Genomic DNA, 25809 nt, shown 5'->3' on the forward strand with positions numbered 1-25809 from the left:
CTCATTAGAATGGTCACTGAAACATACATACAATTTTTAGATTTTTAGATAATAATTAATTCTTGCCTTTATAAAATGGTCTGCCAGTTAGAATATCTCCTCTGTTAGAAAAACCAGGACCTCTGGGGCACAGAGCCTCATACTCCTTTGTGCCAGGCTTTGGACACTCCTCACAGTCAGAGCCCCAGGCAGCACCCACAGCACAACAGCAGGCATCCATACGAAATTTGCCAGGTACAGACTGAATGCATTCATCTTCGTCCCATTTCAGGTAACACTGCTCCATGCGCATATCTGCCCAATTTAAAACAACAAAGGGAAATGTTACATTTTGGTGGGGTTTTCTTTCTTTCAGAAGCGGCTTTTTCCAGGACATGATTACTTATGTGGTTCAGTTTCTGCAATACAGATTTCTGCTCAAGATATCATACACTGCACAGAGTTGAAGTTTGAAGTTGCTATTGGTAAGCTTTCAAATCTCTGCTGTATCACGCAGCAGTAGAAGTATTTCTCTAAATGCTATCTTCTGCAACTTAGGAAAATGTCTCCGAATTTCAAACATCTGAAAAACTGTACAGATAACAGGAAACAGACAATTACAGCAGAGTTAGAGAAGATATCTATGATTCCACATTCCTAGTATGACTAAAATGGACTGGAAGCCAGAATATTTGATATGACACACTGAACTTGAAATTAGGCTTTAGGAAACCTAACACAACACTTTTATTTACTTAGCACAAAAAGCTTTGGAGAAAATGTATTATTTAAAAAAACAACATGAAAGATCTGCTGAAATATTTTCTCTACACATCTTCCACCATTTTCCGATATGAACGATCTTATACACATCCTAGGGTAAACAATTCAGAAGTATAAGAAATGGAAATTGTTTAAAGTATATTTATGGTTTCCTGCAAAGTTCCTCATATCAATATAATATTTATTTTCACTTCAACAGATTCAGCAAACATAATTCTAATAAATACTTGTTATCACTAAAATCACTCCAGTGGACTCTGCAGAAAACAAAGCACTTGAGAAATATATGCCACGGTGCTTATGCAGCATAGGAGAAAGCACATATCTTGTAATGTAGAAGGATATTCTTTCATTGAAATAGGAGAAGAAAAAATGGATTTGAGGGTAAAGGAATTCTGTGAATTGCCTAAAACAACTCCATTGTTGCAACCACCTCTTCTTACCAAGTTTCTCACTTAGAAGTAATGTAGGATTGAAGGCCACAGATGACAGCGGCTGAAAAGAGAACTGATAAGTATGGGATAAAAAAAAAGAAGTAAAACCTAGCAGGAGAAACAGAATATGCATCTTGATGGACTTTGTTTTGAATTATTTCTTTTTTCTAAGAGAATTTTTATGCTGAGAAAGTACATCTGTTTATTTTCAAATTTCTCATTTTAAAAAAAGTCTCTAGAGCTGCATTCATATTTTAGAAATCATCATCAGCAACAAAACACAACCTGGTAACTGTTTGTATCAGCTACTGATAAACAGCAGAACAACTGAAGGAGAACTATTGCTTAAACTTGAATCTCAGGGAATAAGAATACCACTGAAATAGAAAATATGGGTTAGAACAGCCAAATTCTTGACCGAAGTGAAGCAAGGGTGTAAAAATTGTAATTGTTCTGTTCTGTTTTCACAAAAGAAATCAAATGCTGTCAGTAATTATATTTTTATGGTCCTTAAAAAAAAAAAAAAAAAGGGTAAAAAATTAACAAATTCCAGAATCTTTTAAGTATTCAGTTCACTTACTTTCATCTTTTTCATCTCTGACTACTGATTTTTAAAGATTTCAAAAGGACAATTTGAAAAGTTGTACTGCAAAAAAGCTGAATCCATAGATGGAGAAAGTGTGTTTAGCATAATTTCATTTAAAGCAGACCTGCACTTTTTAGGATACATTACAAATCACAACAAGTCTGTCTCTGTTTTTTCCCATAGTCTTATAAATAAATATCATTCTAAATTATGAAATGCAGCTTGTTTAAAACCATGTAAACATTTTGTGCAATCTGAATTTGGATTTCACAGCTTATCAGATGTAAAAAATAAAAATTCTTTCAGGATATTATAGAACATCCATCTAAAAAGGAAAGGAAAAGAAGATCAAGTACATTCACTGTCAGGCAATGTTGTGTTATTAGGATAACTTAGATGCTACAGAAACGTGTAGCAATGTAACATTTTATAAAACTTGTGACTGTAAAAAGCACTATCAGATCTCATTCATGCACTTCCATTAACAGACTAATAACATTAACTATACTTGCTACAGCACATTTTTGTTTCCTTTAACTTATATACAGACTGTAATACTTTTTATACATAAAACCAGGATATTATGTCTTCACTGACATCATGTTTTGTCATGCACAACAAAGATGAAGTCTTAATTTTACCTACACCCATTTTACTTACTTTCAAACAAATCAATTTCAGTCTGCATATTTCTGCTACAGGATAGTACCTTAATGTCATAAAATGAGTAGATAGAGAAAAGAACAAGTCATTATCCATTACAAGGCCCTGGCTGGCCAGCAAACTGCTTATTGCCTACCTCACAGTGAGTCAGAATGGGCAATGCGAATTACATTAAGGGCAACACTCCAGTAAAACCTATTGACTGCAGTGAGGGCAAAACCTGTCACATCACCAACATTCATATTCCCTAACTCTTCCCTGAAGTGAATAGGTATCTGAAATCCAAGCACACATAAACCAAAACATACACTTAAAGCCAACTGTTCAGAAAACAGACCAAATGTCCCTTCTTATTCCTTTAAGATTTATTTCAGACAGTTATTAAACACAGCTAAAAGGCTGCCAAAGTTGACTATGTTCTTACCCAAACACACTCGCCCTGTCCCATCCAGCGTCAGTCCTTCTGGGCATTCACAATGAAATGAGCCCCTACTGTTAACACATCGTCCATTGGGACAAACTCCAGGAAAAACATCACACTCATTTACATCTGTTGGTAAAGTGAAGGGATGAAAGAAGTTTCAGAATGTATACTAATTCCAGCAAGGAGATAGTGACAACTTTACTGAGAACTTCAGCTGTACAAAAGAAAGCACAGCAGTTTCACTCATGCTGTATTAGGATCTGAACAAGTACCTGGCTCCCTTTCACCCAAGGGAATCTTATAAGATGATAAGACACAGGACATTAAGATGCCACATTCTCTAAGTAAGACAAAATGTTTGTGGATGAGAGAATGAAAAACAATTAAATGTATTATGAAGGAGCACTTCCATCCTTTTTGTACCATTTTGACATTCTCCAACAGTGTTATGTAATAAGTTCCCAACAGTCATTAATTGATAGCAGCTCTAAAATTAGTAAGATTACAGCTCACCCTCTCATTTGTTTTCTGAGAGAAAAACGAGTGAAAAGAAACACAAAACTTTACCTTCACAGGTAACACCCTTAACTCTGGCAAATCCTCTTGAACAAGCTGTGTCTGGAATCAAGCAAAAAAGATGCATCACTGCTTCAGAATGACACATTAGAGTAAGCAATATAGAATAAAAAGTATCTTTGCAATTTTCCTACATTATCTAAGTTTGACTGTATAATGTAGCAAGTGATCTAGCCTCAATGAAAAAGACTACTGACTCATATGTTTTATTTAGAACAAATAATAACTGAGGAAATTAAATGTTACATAGTTACTTTGTTGTGCTTTCCACTACTAGGGACAGAATGAGATGAATCTCAGCACTCAGATGTAGATGAAAGGTACATATCCTGTAAGGCTACAGGATTTAAAGCTTAGTGATGCCAGTTATCATCGAAGAGTTATGGGTTTTTTTTGTGTAGTTTTGTTTGGTTTTTTTTGTTTTTTTTTTTTTGGTTTTTTTGGTGTGTGTGTTTTTCCCCTGTAGCTCTACAAAGCATCTGAGCAAAGATGTTATTTTAGGATATGTATGTAAAATGTAGAATGGTGTAGAGACATGCAAGATTGCTGAAATCTAGAAAGTTAAAGAAAATAAATTAAATGGCCAGATGTACTCATCTAAGCTAATGAGTGCTTGAGATTAATGAGTCTTTGATTAGTTCTATAAGCCTAAACTCACCATGCTGCTTCCTGTACTCCAAAGCAGTATCTCTGCTCGATGCTCCACTGCACAGTTAAAAGCACTGCTGGATGCTGTTTGCACCATGCTTATTAGATCTGACAGATCTGCCCACAGTTATTGTTTCAATTAAAAACCACAGGCTAAAATGTCATGACATTGTTTCAGTCTCTAGTGGTTTTATTCAAACCTTGGGGCAAGACTGTGGCACAACATATTCTCCACAAAATACAGTACACATTAATATTCCTACTTCCAATCTCTACCCTTAAACTTGTGATCTAATACTAGTACTACTACAGTCAATAGTGATACATAAGCTATGTGTTTGAAAATAGCTGGGATGAGTGTTAACAGCCCACAGAATAAAAGGCTTTCAAGATTTTTAACAGGTATTTCACTTTATTTTTTTAGTCCTTATTTCAAGCTATCCCAGTGCATTATACTTGTGGAGAACTACTCAGGAATCCACTCAAATATTATTTCCTCACAGTCTCAAAGTTAGAATGGTATCTGATGGTGGAGATTACAAAAGATGCTACAGGAAACATTCTCAATTCATAGTGTTTCTGTTTGTTTTAACTGAAAAAAAAGAAAAAAAAGTGAGAATTCTTCTGGTGCTACACTCACTTTTCTCCCAAAAGACACAGAATATGAAAGCGTAATAGCATACCTAATTCACACCGCTCACATGGGCTGCCCCAAGCTGCTCCTAAAGTAGCACAGCATTCAGATTTCAGTGTAGCACCATTGATGTTGACTTCACAGCGACTGTCCTGGATATTAAGCCAGCAAGTCCCCTTCAGGCTATCTGCAGCACAACAGAAACAATATGGAACTGTCACAGCAGGAAGAGCTGACATCTCATAATGCCACACAGTACAAGAGAGCACAGTCTGTCTTCTAAAAGATATAGATATAGACAGCACTATCACCAAAAATGAGTGATAGAATGTACCCCTTGAGGCACTCTACAGTACAGGTCTTACAGCTAGCAAAGGTCTACCAGCGTAAACTCTGCTGCCTGAAATTGTCTCAAATTCTCTTTTAGGTACCCAAGTCTTCAATTCAAAACAACCATGCTTTCAGTGCACAATTCACTTTTTAAAATATAAGTTAGATACTAAATCAAGTATGAATTTTTGAAAGTAAAATACTTTGGTTCAGTATTTTTATACTATTATATTTAAAAGAGACCAAAATTCTTAAAGCAGACTACAATCTTTGTGATTGGATAGTTAAAAAGCCGTCTGTAAAGATCTAAGCCAGATTTGGAAGACAGTCTGGATGGAGTTTAACAGCATGCACATACCCCTAGTTCAAAACTAAGCAAATGGCTCAGATTAACGTAACAAGACAATTAATGCAAGATGAATAGGAATTGGTTTTAAAGGTTTATGTATAATTTACATACAGAAAGTCAGACTATCTATTAGGTGCTGTTGATTGGTATTACTCAGAGCTCATACCTACGAGCAATGTGCTCCAGAATTTTTTTTCTTTAAAAAACTTGAACTTTTCTACAAAACTGGTATTAGAAAATTATGCAGAATGCTGAGAGCACAACCATTGTTTGTGTAATATAACAGAAAAAGAAAAGCTTGTGCAAGAACGTTCCTGGAACCAGTTCTGGAAACTGGTTCTAGAAACTGGAAAATTTAATTCATAAACAATCAATTTTAAGAGTCATATTATTTAGATTACCATTGGTCTCAAAAAATGTAGGGTACAATGTTACAAATCAATGAAGGACAAAGGATCATGGAAAAAATCATTTTTTCTAATCCTTTATCATCCTTTATCCAGCAATCAAGACTAGGGATGACATTACAAGACCAAAGGAAGACATAACTTATGAAGTGACTTCCTGGATCTGCTCTTGACCTACTATGGGATGGGTATGTGCTTTCTCATCAAATGTCCCAAATTCAGGGCCTTGAGACAGGAAGGATGAAAGTCTCTTTAACTATCATAGAATCATAGAATCACCAAGAAAAGATCCACAAGATCACCCAGTCCAACCATCCACCCATCACCAATAGCTCTCAATAAACCACGTCCCTCAACACAAAATCCAAACGTTCCTTGAACACCCCCAGGGTCGGTGACTCCACCACCTCCCTGGGCAGCCCATTCCAGTACCTGACCAGTCTTTCAGAAAAGCAGTATTTCCTAACGCCCAGCCTGAATCTATCTCATGATACACCCAGCTTGCTGGCCTTACGTTGATATACCTACTTTATTTTGTCAAAATGTAAATGTTTATATTGCTTCATTGATTAGCAATCATTTGAGCATGATATTGCACATTTTTAGTAACCAGCTTTACATGATCAAAAAGTCAAAATAGTATCTCAAAAAATAATTTTAACTATACATATTAGCAGACGACTTTCTTCACACCAGCTGCATCTGCATTATCCTGCTGAAGTCTGCTTGTCTCATCTTTTTTTCTGGTTGTGAGTTAGTTTCATTTATTTTACACAACCTCTCTTGTCCAGACAAAATTTACAAAGGGCAGTCACTGTGACTTTTGCTTTGGTGAAAAAAAAAACATTTTTTATATTATAATATATTATTCAGCATCAAAGCATTCTTTCTGCTACTTGCATCTCTTTGATTCTGACTTGAAGAAGAATATATGCATACTACAGGCAGATGGCAGCCTACAGGCTGTGTGCTATATGAATTCCAAAAACATTGACTAAATATTCATTAAAATCATATATTAAATGTATATTTAAACAGCACAAATGGCAGTACACCCACTATACAAGCAATTCCCAAAATAGCAATGCAGCAGTGGTAAAACCAACAGATGTATTTCAGAACAGTTCTATTTCTTTCCTCCTTTAAAATAGGAGTAGCCTTAATACAACAGGCAGAGAGTTATAAAGCAAAACAAATGCATAATATATCAACTTTCTCGCTGAAAGCTTTTACTGTAAAGGCTACACTAACAACCCTAATTTGCTGGAAGTTTGAGCCAAATGTTGTGACTTGAATTCTTGCTCTTACTGTAACAAGTCATTTTCCCTCTGCACAGGGAAGTTGACAGAAAGAGACAAATGACTTATATCTTAGCAGAATTTCTGCACGCAATACAGATGCAAATGGCTCAAAACACCTGGCTCTTCAGCATTAAGGCTGAGCAGATCAGGCAAAGGAACCAGAAAAGACAAGTTTTGTCTTCAGAAACCGAGAAGAGAGCATGTGCCAGCCACAAAGCTTCTCGAGGATTGTCATAGGTCTGACCTGAGTCCACAAGATAACAGTGAAAACACAAACCTGTAATCTCAAACCCTTACTCACCTTCCAGTAATTTAGTCTACCCTTCTCCCATCACTACCAATTCCAGTGGAAGTTTTGCCAAGGTAGGAGAACATAAATTGATTCTATCTCTATAAAAATGTATTTCTTACATGAGCTGTACTGACACTTCTGTCCTGCCATATTCTCACTTGTAGTACAGAAAACTCTTCCAGAGAGAATGCTGATCAACAAGAACGAGTAACAATTAGGCCTACAGAATAAGGTAGCTCCTATCCTTCCCTTTTTATTTGACTATTCAAGTATTTGTATTATTTATTTTACATTATTTACAAATACTACTCAGGCTAAATAGTACCTCACACTCTAGTCATCCCAATGGAAAAAATTTGCAAAGTAAATCAGGAACATTGTTATAATTAAGCCCTTAATGAACTCAGAATATCTTTGGATGCCAGAACACAACAAAATTAAGCACAGGTTAAAGTGGTCACGTCAAGATATCAGCACAATGTGAAATGGAACAAGCAGAATACTAAACTGTACAGGTCAGAGGTGGTGGCAGTACCCCTAAAAACCTAAGTGAAAGGCTAGGAGAAGGCTTAGGTGAAAAGTAATATTCACTTAAAAAAACAAATCAAGGCACAGATAGATGCCTTCATTAAAAAGAAACTGCAGTCTTTACATTAACTTTCCAATCTTAAGAAAGTCTTGGCACGGCAACAGAGTTGAATCAAGAACACCAGACAAATCTATCTTAAAATAGAAGAAACATTTAAACTAAGCATCATCGCATTGTTAATGACACTCCAATCCAAATTATCCAACATATCCTACAATAAATTTAATTATGTTACACAAATGGCAGCTTTTGAGCAACTGAGGAGTGCCAAAGTGTCTAGCCCTTTGAATCTTCTTGGAAAGACAAGAAAAGAAAAGAGAATGGCTTCCAGAGATAATGGGAATAACATCTTGCAGGCAACTGTTGCTGCTAGCTCTGATAAAATCTGTGCTATGCTCTGCTTTTTTTCAATGCAAAAGAAAACCTCCAAGGATGCTAACAGTATTTATGCTACATTATTTTTCTATACATATATGTCTTGCATAAATACACAACACAATACTCATGTTTCCTCCAGGGACAGGGATCCTGACAAATTTTCAAATCTTTTACTCTCCTTTAACAGCTTTCTACAACAGAGGTAAGGATTGTGCTGTAAGGCAAACATCACTATTTCTTGATAGGTAGGAAAAGTAATCTTCGCAGTTTATGAAGAATGCCATGAATCCTAAAAGCCAGGAGCTTTCACATCACCATTTGAGTAGATGTTGGTCCAGTTTTACTCTCTTGTCTCAAATATATAGAGGACAAAAAATTGAAAGGGTATTTCGGCTTTACAATTTTTCAGTTATTAGCCTTACTACCTACAGTTTTACTCACATCTTATCTTTTGTAAGAATGACAATAATTCCTTAACATTCTTCTGCTTCCATGGAATCAATCCGATTGGTATGGATTTGTTTGGTCTTACGCAACTATACATGCAGTCTACTACAGGAGGAAAATACATTAATTTCTTGCTGATTTAATTAACGCTTTAAATGTTTATTTTTGGTTTTGTTTGTTTTTAATTAGTAAGAAAAACAGATAAAAAAAACAACAGCAACAACAGCAAAACACAAGGGAAGACCCACCGATGCAGATCAGTCCTGTAGAGTCCAGCTTGCTGCCAGGTGAACATTCACAACTGAAAGATCCAAGATTGTTCCTGCAGGCACCATTGACACATGGGCTGCTTTCACATTCATTTATATCTATAATCCAGAAAGAAAAGACACTGTTAGAACAGTAATGTGCTTCTGGGAAAAAAAATAATCAAATAAGGAGCATCAATGCTGCTGTGGATTGTTTTGCCAAGAAAGTCTGGTATATGTATTTTTTCCCTCCTTTCTTTTTTTCTTTGTCTGCCTGTCTTCCTGTCTGTCTTTTTGAAGCATGACATATAAAAGACAAAGACAGACAGTTAGCATTTATGTACATGAGTATAGGAATGCATATTTTGAGAGCATTAATTAAATGACTGTTTCCTCCAAAGACAAGGGTTTCCAAGAACATGGAATATAAAATTTTCCAGCATAAATTGTAACAGCCTTGTGAGAAATCAAAATTCTTTCATCATGGAAAGCAATGCATCCCTAGCCACAACACGCTGTGCACAAACAAAAGTCTTATTGTTTCTGTCATTTATGGCTCCATAAGGCTTTGGAAGAATTAAGAAAACCCTGTCAGAATCAAAATATTCCAATGCTGGCTGCAATTCTGTAGCTCTGGAAAGAATTCAAGAAATAGGAGTTGAAACTTGTATAGCGTAAATGGTGCTTTCCCCTATCCCCTAACTCTTTCTATTTATTGCCCGTATGAATTTTTTAAGCTGGCTCATATAAAAGAATAGGACCCCTGCAGACACCATTATTTGCTGGTTTGGTTTTTTTTATTATTATTATTTAAAGTCAAATCAATTCTAAGATTAAAACAATACCAGCAAATTTTTTCAAAGAACAGTTGCAGATGCATATCCACTACTTTTTCCTAAACTCAACCAGTTCATTTTTTTTTATCTGGATCTCTAATCAAGTCATACGTTCCATACGTTCTAATCTAACCAGACAGTTTCTCTGTCAGGCCTGAAATAAAATTGCTAGTGCACACTTATGTTTGCTAGTACTGTCCAAAGAATAATGTCATGTTGATACACAAAAATTAATTATAAATTAACACAGGATGTATGAAGCACCAGTAACATTAGTAGTATCAACAGACTGTAGCACCCTGCTCATTGGCCAGAAATCATGCAAAAGGCACCATCTGCTATTCAGTGTGCCAAGAGGGATCAAGCTGTCATTTCACTAGACCTGGAGGAAGATTCCATGAAGGAATCTTGAGACGTTTATGGGGTTGTAGGAATCGTTTAGAATACTCACCAAAGAATATATACGGGAGGACGAGGAAAGAAACAAAGAGATTGAAAACACTCAGAAATGCTTAGGAAACTGAGTCATCTCCCTCTTCACATCCAAGCCAAAAAGCTAACTGAAGGGCCAATTTTCACAGTTTCTTTACTTAATGGAATTACTTGCCTACAAACAGTAAATAGACTTGTCTTTGAATGACAGCAAGTTTTTTGAGCAGCAAAAGAGTAAAATCTACTCTCTGTCTTGTGTGTTAGCCAGCTTACACAGATGCAGACACGAGATCCAGGAGCCTTTACCATATCAAGCAATTGTGTTTAGGACTTCCTACACAGGGCTAACTGCTGTACTAATCCTGAGCTGCTAAATACCACGCTACCAATAATGCTGTCCCTGCATTGCTCCTCCAGAGCTGCCAGTCCCGAACAGACGTCTGCCTGATGCCACAACAGGCATAGCTTCCACTTTTCTTCACAGACAGCCTGCTTAGATAAAGTTGGTTGTGTTATCTCAGGTTTTATTTTAACAGATCACAGGCCACTCCAGCTTGCTGAAGAGTACAACAACAGTGTATGCAAACATGTGGGGCTAGGACAGGCTTTGCACTGGTCACGTACCAACACAGCACGAAGGTAATCATGTAAGATCTGCAGAAGCCAGATAGTTTGTACAGAGCAAATGCTAAGCACCTCTGTATCCCAGCTGGCAATCTGGAAAACGTTTATCTGCTCTGCACCCCTTCCCCTCCCTGTAAATACATTTCACACTTTATTACCTCAAGTTTTACAATCTAGGGTACGTTTCCTGCCTCCCTAGTTTCCCTATCTTTTCCTAGCCAGCAATATCTGGTAGCAAAGAGTAATATCTGCTGCTTTCACAGGGAAACCAAATATTCCCAAGATTAAAAACAGATCACAGCGAGGCATAGAGATAATCTTTAAAGCACTATATGTTGAATAGTTCTCAGTACAGGGGAAGAAAGGAAGGGAAAGTGGACTATACAGAAGATACACATAGTTGCTCCCAGTCAAAAGCATCAACATGTCACCATCACTTGCATTGCAAGAACAAAGGGACAGCCAGTGAAGCCAGCTGGTAGCCAAACAACTAAAGAAACATTTTCACAATGAGTTGAGAAATTGGAAAACCTCTCCCTGGGATGTTGAAAACTTTCATGAATCAACATCAATCTGGACAACTTATTGAACAGAAATCCATAGACAGTTATTAACAGAAAGATCCTATTTTGGAATCACAGCAGTTCAGAGAGTATTTCTGGAAAGTAATGCTCTGTACTTGCTCTTTTTCAGTTAGCACTGGGCCAGAGGGCTCTTTGATCAGTCTCTGCGTTTATGCTTCTGCTTTTATGCAGATGTGGTTATCTGTCCAGTTCAGTGCTCTTCCCTGTTCACTTAAGGCGGAAACTTCAGAGAAGTTACCATGATGGACCATGCACAAGCAGCCCCATGGAAATTTTGGAGCTTTTGCACACAAAGAATATAGTATATCTCCACTGAGTGAGTAAATGTAAAATTAGACTTTCAACTTAGCCAAATCTGAGCACAATTTCAGAGTAAGGGGGGACAAAAACAGCTGAAGAACTGCAGTAGCATAAAGGAACAGTAGCTTTTTGAAGAAGTAGTCATAATATTCACATGTTTCTCAACACACAGATCAACATTTTCTTACTAGCTAATCATTCTTGGAAATAAAGTGTTTTGTCTGATATTTTTAAAGTAGATTAGAAGTCTGAGTCAGAGACCCAGCAAGGAAAACTGTAGGTAAAATGCTTCAAGTCTGCCTAAAAATATTACAGATGAAAGCAGGAGATTTTCATGGAAAGTGTCACATCATTTTCACAGCTGTCAGCCCCACCACACACACACCTGCACATACAGCACCAGTACATAAGACAAAACACGATACTGAGCAGAAAGTAGTACTGCTACTATCTAAGGCACTACTTTAATCATATTCAGAACATAAAGAACGCATAAAAATTAGGATCATTCATATTTATAAATTTAAAATGTATCAGGTTATTACACCTATCTTTAATTCTCCCTGAAAATTAACAAGTTACATTTATAATCATTTTTTTTTTTTTTTCTAGGAAAATACATCTCTGCTTTTGGTTTTCACATTTAACAAGAAACTCAAACCTACAAAAAAATAGCTGAGAACCATACGTGAAAGTCAGCATCCCCAAAACTGAAAGATACAAGAATAAATGGAGACGGAGAGGAGAAAAGCATCCATAGGTTTATGGGTTAAGTTCTTTACTCTCTGGTAAAAGACAAAGAAAAGGAATCAAACTGAGCAGCCAGCTGATAAAAAATGTAGAAGAATAGGGAGATTCATACCTGTCTATTGTCAGTGCCAGCCACTCCCTGATCCTTCAGACAAATGTTCACTTTCCTGTCTTTGGGTTGAAAATGGCAAAAGCAGATCAAAAGCATAACCAAGATCAGGTGTGAGGGACTCTGTCTCCCAGAGCCATGCTTTTCCTTAATTTACTTTGTCCTGATGCAGATGAAGGAATACTCATCCCATGCCATTTCTCACCACAGATTATAAATATGGAGAACAGATTTCAATGAGGATGAGGTTATGCATTTCTGGAGGCATTAACTTCTAGCTGTTTCGAAAATGATCTTGTGACTGTGCTTCGGGCCCCCAAACTTGAAAAATTTGTTTGTTACATTCTGCATGTGATATGCTTCAGCTCCATGTTAGCAAAAATCAACCAACGAAATGGAACAGAAAGAAACAAGAGCCAAACCAACAACTCCCCCAAACCCAGTCCTTTCGAGTACTCAGAAGCTTATAATATTTCCCTGACTACTTCTCAAAACCACCATTCAGAAAAAAAAAAGAAAAACTGAAGGATGAACGTACTTCACCAATAGTACTCTGCTGAATCAGGACAAATAAGTATCATAAGCACAGTGTAAACAAACTCCAAAGATTGTTTCCATAAACCTTCTAAGGTGCATTTAAAAAAAAAGCAAGAAAAATATTTGATTTTAAATACTGTTTTGTATTTTAAAGTAAAAAGCAAATGTACGAAAATATATATTTTTTGAAGACTTTTTGCTTAAGAGGAATGAGTGTACATTGTAAATGTCACAAAAACAAAAATTGAAACAGTTTGCTGTACATTCCTGGAAATAAACTTCAAAGCACATCTGGTTTACGTTTAACTAGTTATGTCACTGGAAACACAATCTAAACCACAGAGCTTGTTGTAAAAATCTCTACTTTCACAGACTCTGAAGACTCGAACAACTCCTATACTCTCTGCAACAAATTGATAAGAATTTTCAATTCAACTATAACTGAAAACAGTACATGGTTTTGTTGCTTTATCACAGTTACTGATGACAGTTATATTAATTAGAAATATACTGGTGAGTAGCAAGCATCAGAGCATTTTCAGAGAGCTTAAAGAACATAAAGCTTCTGTCTTTTTTCCATAACTAGTGAACCTGAAACTCAAAACTGGATGACTAATGTCCATTTGAAATCAGAATTTAGACAAAAAAGAGATGAGTATATTCCTTAAATTGCCAACCCACTCAACTTTAGAATACATTTGACAGGTTTCATAGCAAGTTTTATGCCAAACCACTCCTGAATCTTTTTTCGTCTGATCAGCTAAATCTAAACTTCAGTTTAATTTCCTTCAATTCCATCTTATCCGAGATGGTGATGATAAATTCTTCACAACCTGTGTAAGCAATTTCATGTACATAAGTGTACTGAAAGAAACTGATTATCCTTCCAAATCTGCCACACAGACAATAAAAATTTACAAGTATTTTAGAGTTGATTACACTAAAATAACTGTTCAAAAAGAAAATATTCTTACAAATCTGAAGTTTTGGCTAAGGGTTGGTTCTTTGGTTTTGTCTTTTTGTTATTTAAATGATTTTTTTTTTAACATCAACAAAATATTAGCTTATTTTAAGTATTACTGCTGCATTTGTGCCCAACCATGCAGTCATTCCTCAGAATTCAGCAGATATGTAGGATTATGAAAAAGAACAAAGGGAAACAACAACTGTTATTTCATGAAGGAAATAAACTCATTACAAGTATTCAAAAATACATGGAAACATTTCCAGGTAAAAAAGGAAAACAAGTGATTAAGTGCATTAATTCATCTATCTCTAAATCCAGGAAATAATAAATGCACAAAACAGAAACCTGAACAGCTGTACCTAATGCTTCTGAATGATCAACTCAGTCATTCCTCCTTTACAGCGGAACAGACTTTAACTTACATATCAACCTCCTAATAAGGTGTTTGCATTTTCTATATTCAGTTTGACTTAAATTATGAAATGCCTTAGTACCTACATTACTAGTTGATTGTCACCAAGTACTGTATTGTGTTATTCTGAATATATCACATGAGTTCCCTGTTCCTATTTTCAGATGTGATCCCTGAACAGTTAATTTGGGAACTGCACATATATCCTTTGGATAAAAACTAAAAGAAGTCTCATATTCCTTAAAAAAGTGGCTATTTAGGGATATCTATACTTTTACTAGAATCTTGTCTTCATAAAACTTGCTTTAAACTCTATCTAGTCTTATACGTAACCTGTTTAGATACTATGATTTTGCAGTCAAAATCTGCTGGCAATGCTATCTAAAGAACTTGCCTGCTCCTCAGTGAACTGGACAAAATGTCCAGCATACAAGTAGTCAAAGGCACAATGCCATGGATGAACAACTACTCTGCTGATGACTCAGGCTTAAAGTGGTATGGTAAATGTGGTTACATCAGGTTGGCAGCCAGACAATAGTGGGGTTTCATGGAGCTCCTTTTAGGGGCAGTTCTCCTAAGCATTGTCATCAATGACTTGAATGCAGGACTTGAAGATAAACATACACATGTTCACTGATGACACTAAACTGGGATGAGCTCTTTATTCCCGCAGGAGTAGAGAGACTTTGCAAAAAAACTGAGATAAAGGGCATAAAGTTAAACAACAGCAACTGACAAATTCTGACAGATTCTACTCCTGTGACAGGTTAACTCTAGCCATACATATGCAGACCTAGGGACAAGAGCTGGAGAGCAGCCTGCAGAAAGGGATCAGGCTGCTCTGGCTGAACATGAGGCAGCAGTGTAACCTGGAGCCTAAAGGGCCAACTGTACCCTGGGAGCAGAAGGCAGCACTGAGCTCTGCTCTGTGTGACAGTGATGGGCAGAGGGAACGGCATGGAGCTGCGTCAGGGGAGGGCAGCTGGGGGTCAGGGAAAGAGGGCGGTGGGCACAGAATGGGCTGCTGGAGTTCAAGGAGCGTTTGGACACTGCTCTCAGACACAGCGTTGGGATTTTGGGTGGTGCTGTGTGGAGCTGGAGTGGGACTTGATGATCTTTGTGTCCCCCTTCCAACTCGGGATAATCCATGACTTTATGAACTATGAAATTTTATGATGCCCAAAACCTGTGCTAGCAGAAGACCTAACACAGGAATGGTGATGGAATAGTCACAAGGATGCCCGGAAGACAGAAAAGATCACTTTTTCCCTGTAGATGCTGTGGCCTAGTGCAATAATGTTTCCGCACACTTTTCTGTTCAAAACCTTAGCCTTTTATTAATATTTCTGATACCATTACTAGTTCTATTGCTGTTAAAATACATATTTACTTTTTACATTTGAAAATCTGGATATACTACTACTTCAATAATTAAGCTATTTCCATTCTGGTATCTCATTGGTCTATCTTTTGCTCAGTGTTATGCTTTGAAGTTGTTGGATTTTCCATTCTGATAATTAAAAGCACATGGAAAGCAATTTTCACTGCTAGAAATGTTTTTAGGCATGGAAACGCAACATAAAGACACTCTGAAGACAATATCTCACACAAACACTGTGGAGAGATACGAGGCACTAAGACAATTTAGCACAGTGTGCTATAAATCCATGGGAGCATGATAAAAGAAAACGCCTAACCTGAGCAAGTGCTGCTAATTTGTAACATATAAGAAGAGAAGAAATTTTAACTCTTAAAAGTGGCCTCTGAAACACACATGTACTGAAATATAAAGAAACATAATTCCTTTTGAATAGAAGGGGTGAAGAGGTGAATGATTTGATACCGTCAGAATTTAAACCATTTCATGAGATGTTTTGAGTGTAAACACATGTTCACTTTCTGAACAGTTGGAGACATTCAAAACACTATTGCCCCCATGCTGCTTGCTTCCACTGCTCTGAAGAAAACTGGCAAAGGGCACATGAGCCTTCCTCACTGCTGCAGTGTTAAGTTAGCCCATTCAGCAAATGCTGCGAATGAAATGTTTTAAGTTAACCTGACTGATCTTACACAGCAAGAATATTTTAAAGAGTGCTTCCACTTTCCATTTTGTATGTTTGCTTAGCTGTATGGAAGTAACTTGTGGCTGATCAGTAATAACAAGCAGCTGAGGACAATAATGTCTTCTGTTACTCCAGGCAAACTTAGAAGATTATACTGGTTTATACAGTACATATTCCAGAAGGATTGTACCTTCATCATCACTCACTCAAATGTATAATTATTCATTATAAAAACTTCCTAATCCTAATAATATTATACAAAAAATAATATATAATAAATAATTTATATTTAATATAAAATAATACAATGCAAAAATCTAGTCATATATATTGCTGCTCTGAATACTAATTAAAAATGAGACAAAAGCCAATACTTTCATTTCAACTCCCTTATTTCACAGCTTTGCTTAAAACTAAAAAATAACTAAATAACTAATAATAATAACTAATAAATCAGTAAAATTTCTTATTCAAATTTGCTTGTCTTTACTAGAAAGACCAGTCTTCAAGAATCCCACTTCCCACAGATCAAGGGGAAAGGCTGGAGCATAGAAGATGGAGATAGTCTTCTGTACTAGAATCACTCCAGGAACACTTAAGCAAACGGGACATTCATTAAGACCATGCATCCTTGCAAGCAATGAGGGTAACGATGGCAAACATCGTTGTGAGGATACTTTGCTTGATCATAGACATATGGGGAAGTGCCTAAAACTGGAGGAAAGCAAATGTCACTCATATATTCAAGAAGGGCAAAAAGGAGGACCTGGGAAAACTACAAGTCAGTCAGCCTCACCTTGATCCCTGAACAGCTGATGGAGCAGCTATGCCTGGAAACCATTTCCAGGCATATGAAGGAGTTCAAAATCATCAAGAGCAGTCAGCATGGATTCAACAAAGGGAAATCATGCTTGACCAACCTTGTAAGCTTCACTAATTAAATCATCACTATGATGGATATGAGTGATATTGTCTACCTGGACTTCAGTAAGGCCTTTGACTGCCACCATAAGATCCTCATAGAGAAGCTTTTAACGTATACAGTTTGGATGGGCATACAGTGAGGTGGATTAAGAAGTGTCAGAACTGGCAAACCCAAAGGGTGGTGATCAATAAACCAAAGCCTAGTTGGAGGCCATTAACTTGTGGTGTACCCTGGGGATTGATCCTGGGTCCATTCTTGTTTGGTAACAATGATTTGGTAATTAATGATTGGGATGTTGAAGAAGTCGGTACTCTCAAGTAAGTCTGCAGATGCCACAAACTAAAAGGAGTAACTGATAAATCAGAGACTCATACTGCTATTCAGAGCAACTTTTACAAGCTGGAGAAATTGGCTGGCAGGAAACCCATGAAGTTCAACAAGAAGTTCAAAGCCTTTGGGAGGGCTTTGAAACTGGAGAGGAACAGACCCAGGCACCATTACATGGCTGGGGGCAACCCAGCTGAAAAGCAGCTTTGCAAAAAATGCCCTGTGGGTCCTAGCAGACACCAAGTTGAACAAGACCCAGCAATGTGCCCTTCCTGCTAAGAAAGCTAATGGCATTTGTGACTATATTAAACAATGCACTGCCAACAGGTAGAGGCAGGTGATCCATCCTTTCTACCCAGCACTGCTGCATTCACACCTGGAAGGCTGTGTCCAGGTCTGGACCTCCGAGTAGATGAAAGACATGGATGTACTGAAGAGAGTCTAACTAAGCTCCAAGAAGATGATGAAGGAACTGGAGCACATTTCCTGTGAGGAAAGGCTGAGAAAGCTGGGATTGTTTAGCCTAAAGAAGAGAAGGTTCAGTTGGGATGTTACCAGTGTATACATTCAAAAGGAGGGTTCAAAGAAGACAGAGACAGGCTCTTCTCAGTGGTGCTCAATGACAGGATAAGAGGCAATAGGCACAAACTGGAATATCAGTAAGCAATTCCTCACTGTGCTGGTGACTGAGTACTAGAACAGATTTCCCAAAGAAGTTGTTGAATCTCCTTCCTTGGAGATGTTTCAAAGCCATCTAGACATGGCAAAGGGCAACTTGCTCTGAATAGCCCTGCTTGAATCAGGAGGTTGGACAACATGACCTCCACCAGCAGTTCCTTGCAGTCACAATAATTTTGTAATTCTGTGTTCAGTTTCTGCAGTGTGACACTTTCATGCCTCTGACATTGTCCATTAGCATGAAAACAAAAGCAATTTTGACTATAAGGTATGAATTTTGAGGAAAACAAAAGACAATTTTTTATCACCAGGCAGTAACATTCAGACCCAGGAACTCAAACATCACATGCATATCAGAATATGATCTACAATTAAAAATCACCATAGGCTGATGGGAAAAAAATGAAGTCTTTTGTGATCAAAACATGCAGTTTTCCTTAAATTATAAACTTTATGTCATCACTGTATAATACAAGGCAAGTATATATTTGCTTCTATTTCATCTTCCACATGTATTGTCTAAAGATAGGAAAACACTTTCATACAACAATGAACTGATTACTTCCCTAGAAATTCACTGACAAGACCCAACATACTAAAAGTACTGCAAAAAAATTATAAGAGGAATGCTTTATGCCATACCTTAGTACTCTCTTTTGCTCTTGTTCTTGTCTCCAGTCTGAATGGTTTTTAATCAGTTAGCTTTAATACTACGCAAGCAATAAAAGCAAATAAAATAAAGCAATAAGATTAACAATTTGTAGATTTCTCACCTTCGCACGTGTCTGTCTCAGTGCTGAACACATAGCCCTTTGGACAAGTGCAGCTATAACTTCCAGGAGTGTTTCGACAGAGGCCATTATCACACAGCAGCCCATTCACTGAACATTCATCAATGTCTGTAACAGATGAATTAACATCAGTAAGATCAAATGCCACAAGATGCCTTAGTCTCTCTAACAAGCTCCTATTGCAAGAATTTTAAGAATGGGAAGCATTGTGAAGTATTGTATTTCCTGTCAAAAGATCATATTTAGGGCCTTCAGAAAGTAACCAGCTGCAAAATTTCTTAAATCAAGGAAATGAAAAGAAACACTTTCACTATTTCATGTTCCTAGGTAGAAATGTTCAATATTAAAATTATTCCACACTTCATAGTTCAGGTTTTCTCCACCAAAAATGCCGCAGTTTTGTTGTCCATAAATACCAATAACAGATCAGTAAACTTTAAGTGTCAAGAACAGTAATTCCTCCAAATAAAGCTATTATGGTAGGATGAGATTTAAGACTTTCCAATGATTTAAGGAAGATTTCCATTAGTTTTTAATAAAAGCTTAAGTTTTGTATTAAAAACTGCAGGGCTATAATAGGATATATATATATAATAGGATATATATATAATAGCAGGGCTATTACTGCACAATGCACTTGTGTTATACACCTTTTTTTTTAATATAAGAATTGCCCAAATTAATTAAAAAAAAAAAAAAAACACAAAAACATGTTCATATAGAAACATGAGGAGTAGTATTAATTATCCCAACTCTGAAATGTTAAATGCTAGGCCTTTTCCGGTGGGTACTGCCAAACACTTACAGAAAATGTACCTAGATATTACAACAATGCTCTATTTATATATTTATATATATAAATATATAAATATATAAATATTTATAAATATAATAAATATATATATATATTATCTCTCTATATATATATCTATTATCTATCAATCTATCTATCTATTATCTATCATCTATCTATAATATCTAAACCAAACTAAAAAACCTGACAACTGAAGGTCTCTTAAAAAAATCTCACTGCTGTGATTCCGTTGGCAACCTAAAATAAATATGAGGACTGCTCCAGAAGTAATGCCTCCTACTTTACGGTGTTGGCTCACAACATGAAAGGCAGATGTTGGCAGTATGGCAGTACCTTCCCAACAACATTGTTGCTGTGCAACAGATGGCAGTACAGGGGCAGTCTGACTGAATGGTGTCTGACATGAAAGTGTGGATGAAGCAAAAGTGTGTCACTGAATTCCTCTGTATGGAATAAAATGGCACCTCACTCTCACAATGAGGCAGTAGGTGGTGCCTTTCACCAGTGCTAACAGTGAAAATGGGTCACCTGTGCTTGTGCAGATCTTCACGAGTGTGGCATGCAGTCTTTTGATCCTCACTGGCAAAAATGCATAGCTAATGGTGGTGAAAACAGCGTTCTATAGGTGAGAACTTCCTCTACCAATTATTATTACTGTTTTCTTTGTATCTGTTGTAGTCTCCGTGGAAATACATCAGAGGCATTACACTCAAGGCAACCAAAAAAAACTAGTGTTAGACTTGGGCCTACTATCCAGTTATGACTTGGTAAATGGCAGGAGTGGTTAATTTTTTTCTCCTGAAAGCTTTCACAAGTTAGAATACTCTGCATGCATCAATTAACCATACTGTACTTGTGTAACCCAGGGACATCACAGATAGACCACCAGGTACTGTTCATTTTGGTAATGGTAGCCATATGTTACATTTTACTGTGCAAAACCATAACTTTCAATTCTTGTCAACTCATCTTCAAGTCTTGAAAGTGACACATTTTAGATTCTCTTGTATAACAGAATATCCATGCTCTTGAGAAAAACAAATCCAAGCCTGCAATGATATCTGATGGCTACACATCCGAGACAAACAGTATAAAAAAATAAAATAAAATCATCAAACACCTCCGCCAAATAACAGAAGAAGACAGAAGTAAAAATACTGGCTATGGAGTTACCAGGGAAGGTGCATCAATAGAAATTTTTTGTTTTCACTGTAGCTTTAAGAACATATGTCTCCCTTGCAATCCATGTTCTATCAATTCAAATTATCATCAATGTGGTGATGAATTATGCAACATTTATAGCAAAATAGAGAAACTTACCCACACAGTTCCTTCCAGAAGGATCAGGCTCATAGCCACTGTTACAGTTACAACGATAGCTGCCACGTAAGTTTTCACAAATTCCATTTGAGCAAATGTCAGGATCCAATGCACACTCATTAATATCTGCAGAAGATAACATATTGGAAACAGAAGATATTGGAAAGTATAAAAAAACCTGACTAAGTGATGCGGACAGAATCAAAATTAAGGGAGCATCTGACTCACTGGAGGTTGGGGCTGTTATTTAGAGCAAGGGTGCAGACAGGAAGGTGAAGGAAGCAATTATTCCCCTCTATTCAGCACAGATGACAGCATATCTGTGTTAAACAATGTGTTCAGTTTTGGGACTCTCAATCCAAGAAAGATACCAGCAGACTGGGGAGAATAACTCAAAGTGTTGCAAAGATTGTTAGAGGGGTGGAGCATATGATACATGAAAAGAGGCTGAATGAGTGAATTTAGTGAGCAAGACCATGGTGACAGGGAGATATGATAGCAGTTCACTCATAATTAAGATCGTTCCTGCATGATGGATGCCCTGCATCCCTAAACTTTTCGGTGGGGACCAGGGCAGTAAATCCTCCCCCAGTGTAAGGGCAGAGCAAGTCCAAGACTACCTCATAAGACTGAACGTGCACAAGTCTATGGGGCCGGATGGCGTGCATCCCAGGGTCCTGAAGGAGCTGGCTGAAGTGGTTGCCGAGCTGCTCTCCATCATTTTTGATAAGTTGTGGCTGTCAGGTGAGGTCCCAGATGACTAGAGGAAGAGTTACGTCACTCTCATTTGTAAGAAAGGGAGCAAGGAGGACCCAGAAACTACAGGCCAGTGAGTCTCATCTCCGTATCTGGGAAAATCATGGAACAGATCCACGTGGACAACATGCTTCATCACATGAGGAATGAGCGTGTGATCCGAAACAGCCAACACAGCTTCACCAGGGGAAGGTCATGCTTAACCAATCTGGTGGCCTTCTGTGATGGAGTGACGGCAATCGTGGACAAGGGAAAGGTGACTGATGTCATTTACCTGGACTTGATCAAGGCCTTTGTCATGGTCCCCCACTACATCCATATCTCCAAATTGGAGGGATGTGGATTTCATGGGTGGACCAGTCGATGGATAAGAAACTGGTTGAAAGGCCGCAGACTGAGGGTCGTGATTAATCGTTCTGTGCCCAGGTGGAGGCTGGTAACAAGCAGTGTCCCCCAGGGGTCTGTCTTGGGACCAGTGCTCTTCAACATCTTTATTAATGACATCAATGACGGAATCGAGTGCACCCTCAGCAAGTTTGCTGACGACAAAAAGCTGAGCGGTGCGTTCGACACGGTGGAAGGAAGGGATGCCATCCAGAGGGACCTCAACAGACTCGAAAGGTGGACCCAGATGAATCTAATGAGGTTCAACACAGCAAAGTGCAAAGTTTTGCACTTGGACCAGAGGAATCCCAGGCATTTATACAGACTGGAAGGAGCAGTCCTTGAGAGCAGCCCTGCAGAGAAGGACCTGGGGGTCTTGATAGGTGAAGGGCTTAACATGAGCCAGCAGTGTGCTCTTGCAGCTCAATAAGCAAATGGTATCCTGGGCTCCATCAGAAGAGGGGTGGCCAGCAGAGACAAGGAGGTGATTGTCCCCCTCTACTCTGCTCTTGTGAAGCCCCATCTGGAGTATTGCTTCCAAGACTAGAGCCCCCAGTACAGAGACTTCCTGGAGAGGGTCCAGAGGAGGGCCACAAAGATGATCAGGGGGCTGGAGCACCCCCCCTACGAAGACAGGCTGAGGGAGCTGGGCTTGTTCAGCCTGGAGAACAGAAGGCTGCAGGGTGACTTCATGGCAGCCTTTCAGTACCTAAAAGGAGCCTATAAACAGAAGGGGAGTCAACTCTTTGAAAGGGTTGATAACTGCAGAACAAGAGGAAATGGTTTTAAGTTGAGGGAGGGGAGATTTAGGTTGGATGACAGGGGGAAGTTCTTTACAGAGAGAATGGCGAGGTGCTGGAACAGGCTGCCCAGAGAGGCCGTGGATGCCCCGACCCTAGAGGTGTTCAAGGCTAGATTGGATGAGGCCCTGGTCTAATATTAGCTGGTCTAGTATTAAATGGGGAGGTTGTGGTCCTGCATGTGGCAGAAGGTTGGAGATTATGATCTTTGAGGTCCCTTCCAACCCTGGCCATTCTGTGATTCTGTCCCAGAGAAGATGGAACAAACCTCTTTTCCAAGTTATACAATAAAAGCGCACAAGGCAACAGTTAAAAACAGCTGGGGAAATTTTAACTGAATGCTAGGGAAAGAATTCTTCCCCACGAGAGCGGTTAAGCACTAGAGTAAGCTGCTCAGAGAGGCTGTGGGAATTCCATCCTTGGAGATCTTACAAATACAACCAGGCAAGTCCTTCAGAAACCTGATTCAACTTTGAAGTTAGCCCCGCTCTGAGCAGAACGCTAAAATGGATGACCTGTAGGCATGCTTTCCACATTAAATCAATAAAATGACTACATGTTTGTAAGAATACCTTGATGCAAAATACCAAGCCTGTGCACTCAATGCCTGTGGTTTGAGGATATTAGGTAAGAAGATATAATTTATTAGGTGATATAAATACGTTTCCTAATACAGAACTAATGCATACATCAATACCACAGCATATTCAGGCTTATAGAAATCACAGTATTTATTGGAATTTTGAAATTTCTCTTGGATGGACAGAATAGGATGATGAATGAGATATATTCCCTAAATTTACAGTCCCATATAGAATTTCTGCTGTAGTTGGAAAATTCCAGAATATTTATATGAACTATAAGAGCAGGAACAGGCTATTTTTAATATTTTTTTTTTTACCTCTGAGGAAAGGAGGGGTTTTCAATACTAAGTTAAGTTATTTCTTCCCATACGGTAAGCCCATTACTTGAATAGTTCCCTTTCCAAACACTGGAAAAAACAGCAGGTATGCTGGTCTAGCTGTGACTTCATAAAAATATTGTTTTATATTTGTACAGTTCATTTTTTTATAAAGGACATTTCCTCTCGAAACATAGTGCAGTTTAGATCAGGATATTCCTCATAATTTACATATACTCTGAAATGCATTTGGAAAATACTGTTCAGCCTGGAGACAAGAAGGCTCCAGGGAGACATGATAGCAGCTTTTCAGTATTTAAAGGAGGGCTATCAAAAGAAGGGGACAGACACTTTAGCAGGGGCTGCTGTGATAGGACAAGGGAGATGGTTCAAAACTAAAAGAGGTGAGAGTTAGACTGAATGTAAGGAAAAGGTAGTGAGGCACTGGCACAGGTTGCCCAGAGATGTGGTGGATGCCGCATCCCTGGAGACATTCAAGGCCAGGCTGGACAGGGCTCTAAGCAACCTGATTGAGCTGCTGGTGCCCCTGTTCATTGCAAGAGAGTTGGGCTACGTGACCTTTAAAGGTCTCTTCCAACTCAAATAATTCTATGATTCTAAAAGTTATGCTATGCCTGGATTAAACTCAAAGATCTGAGATATCTGAACATTATTTAAGAAAGTATAAAGTAGTATAATATTTCAGCTTTATGTTTCCTTTAAAGCAGAAAGTTTTCTGTATCTTGCTGGCCTCATTTACATCTTGCAGGAAAACCACATTTCATGATTCTGTTTCTCCTTATAAAGTTAATAATAGAATCATAGAATATCCTGAGTTGGATGTGACCCAGAAGGATCATAGTGTCCAACTCCTCAAAGTTAATGCTTTTAGAAAGTCCTGTCCCTCCCTTTACTTTTTATGTTGAACCAGACAGTAAAATCTTTGCCCTCATCAGTGCATTCAGATTCCTCCCACAGGAAGATTTAAAGGTTTTGGGCTTGTTAACCACAAGCTGAATGCAAGCAGTAAGTATGTGGTGATGGATAGCAGCTTAATTAACAAGCTATGAATCAACTGAAAGTCATTCTATATGCCAAGACCTTCACTGGTAAAATATATTCCCATTCACTGTAGATAAGGATTCTCATTGCTTTTGACAAGGAAAACAATATAAATTAGCGACCAGATGCAGGATCAGTACTCCTCTCCTTCAGGACATAAAACTGGCAAACAATCTCCCACAGCACAAACAGCAGTAGGAATAGCATCAAGAAAACTATGTATGAGCTCACATGCAAGATGTACAAAAAATACCAGTTTTATTCAGGTCCCCCAAGAGATTATGGTATTTAGCTTGCAGTTGATGGAGAGCTTAACTAGTCTTACATTTTTAGTGAGAAATTTCATTTTCCACATATCCAAAAGACTGT

General features: G+C 37.9%; 1 protein-coding gene across 1 annotated transcript in view; it reads right to left on the bottom strand.

Annotated features, from left to right (window-relative positions):
* FBN2 (fibrillin 2) overlaps nucleotides 1-25809 on the bottom strand; it is a gene marked incomplete at both ends in the record, with an annotated part of 158293 nt that overhangs the window by 58534 nt on the left and 73950 nt on the right. Inside the window, 7 exons of the mRNA XM_079548052.1 lie at nucleotides 67-294; nucleotides 2870-2995; nucleotides 3437-3487; nucleotides 4777-4914; nucleotides 9069-9188; nucleotides 19386-19511; nucleotides 21538-21663. Of these exons, the coding sequence (XP_079404178.1) occupies nucleotides 67-294; nucleotides 2870-2995; nucleotides 3437-3487; nucleotides 4777-4914; nucleotides 9069-9188; nucleotides 19386-19511; nucleotides 21538-21663 (915 nt within the window). The remainder of the gene's footprint in view (nucleotides 1-66; nucleotides 295-2869; nucleotides 2996-3436; nucleotides 3488-4776; nucleotides 4915-9068; nucleotides 9189-19385; nucleotides 19512-21537; nucleotides 21664-25809) is intronic.

This window comes from Tetrao urogallus (genome assembly GCF_951394365.1).
Source record: "Tetrao urogallus genome assembly, chromosome: Z".
Lineage (NCBI taxonomy): Eukaryota > Metazoa > Chordata > Aves > Galliformes > Phasianidae > Tetrao > Tetrao urogallus.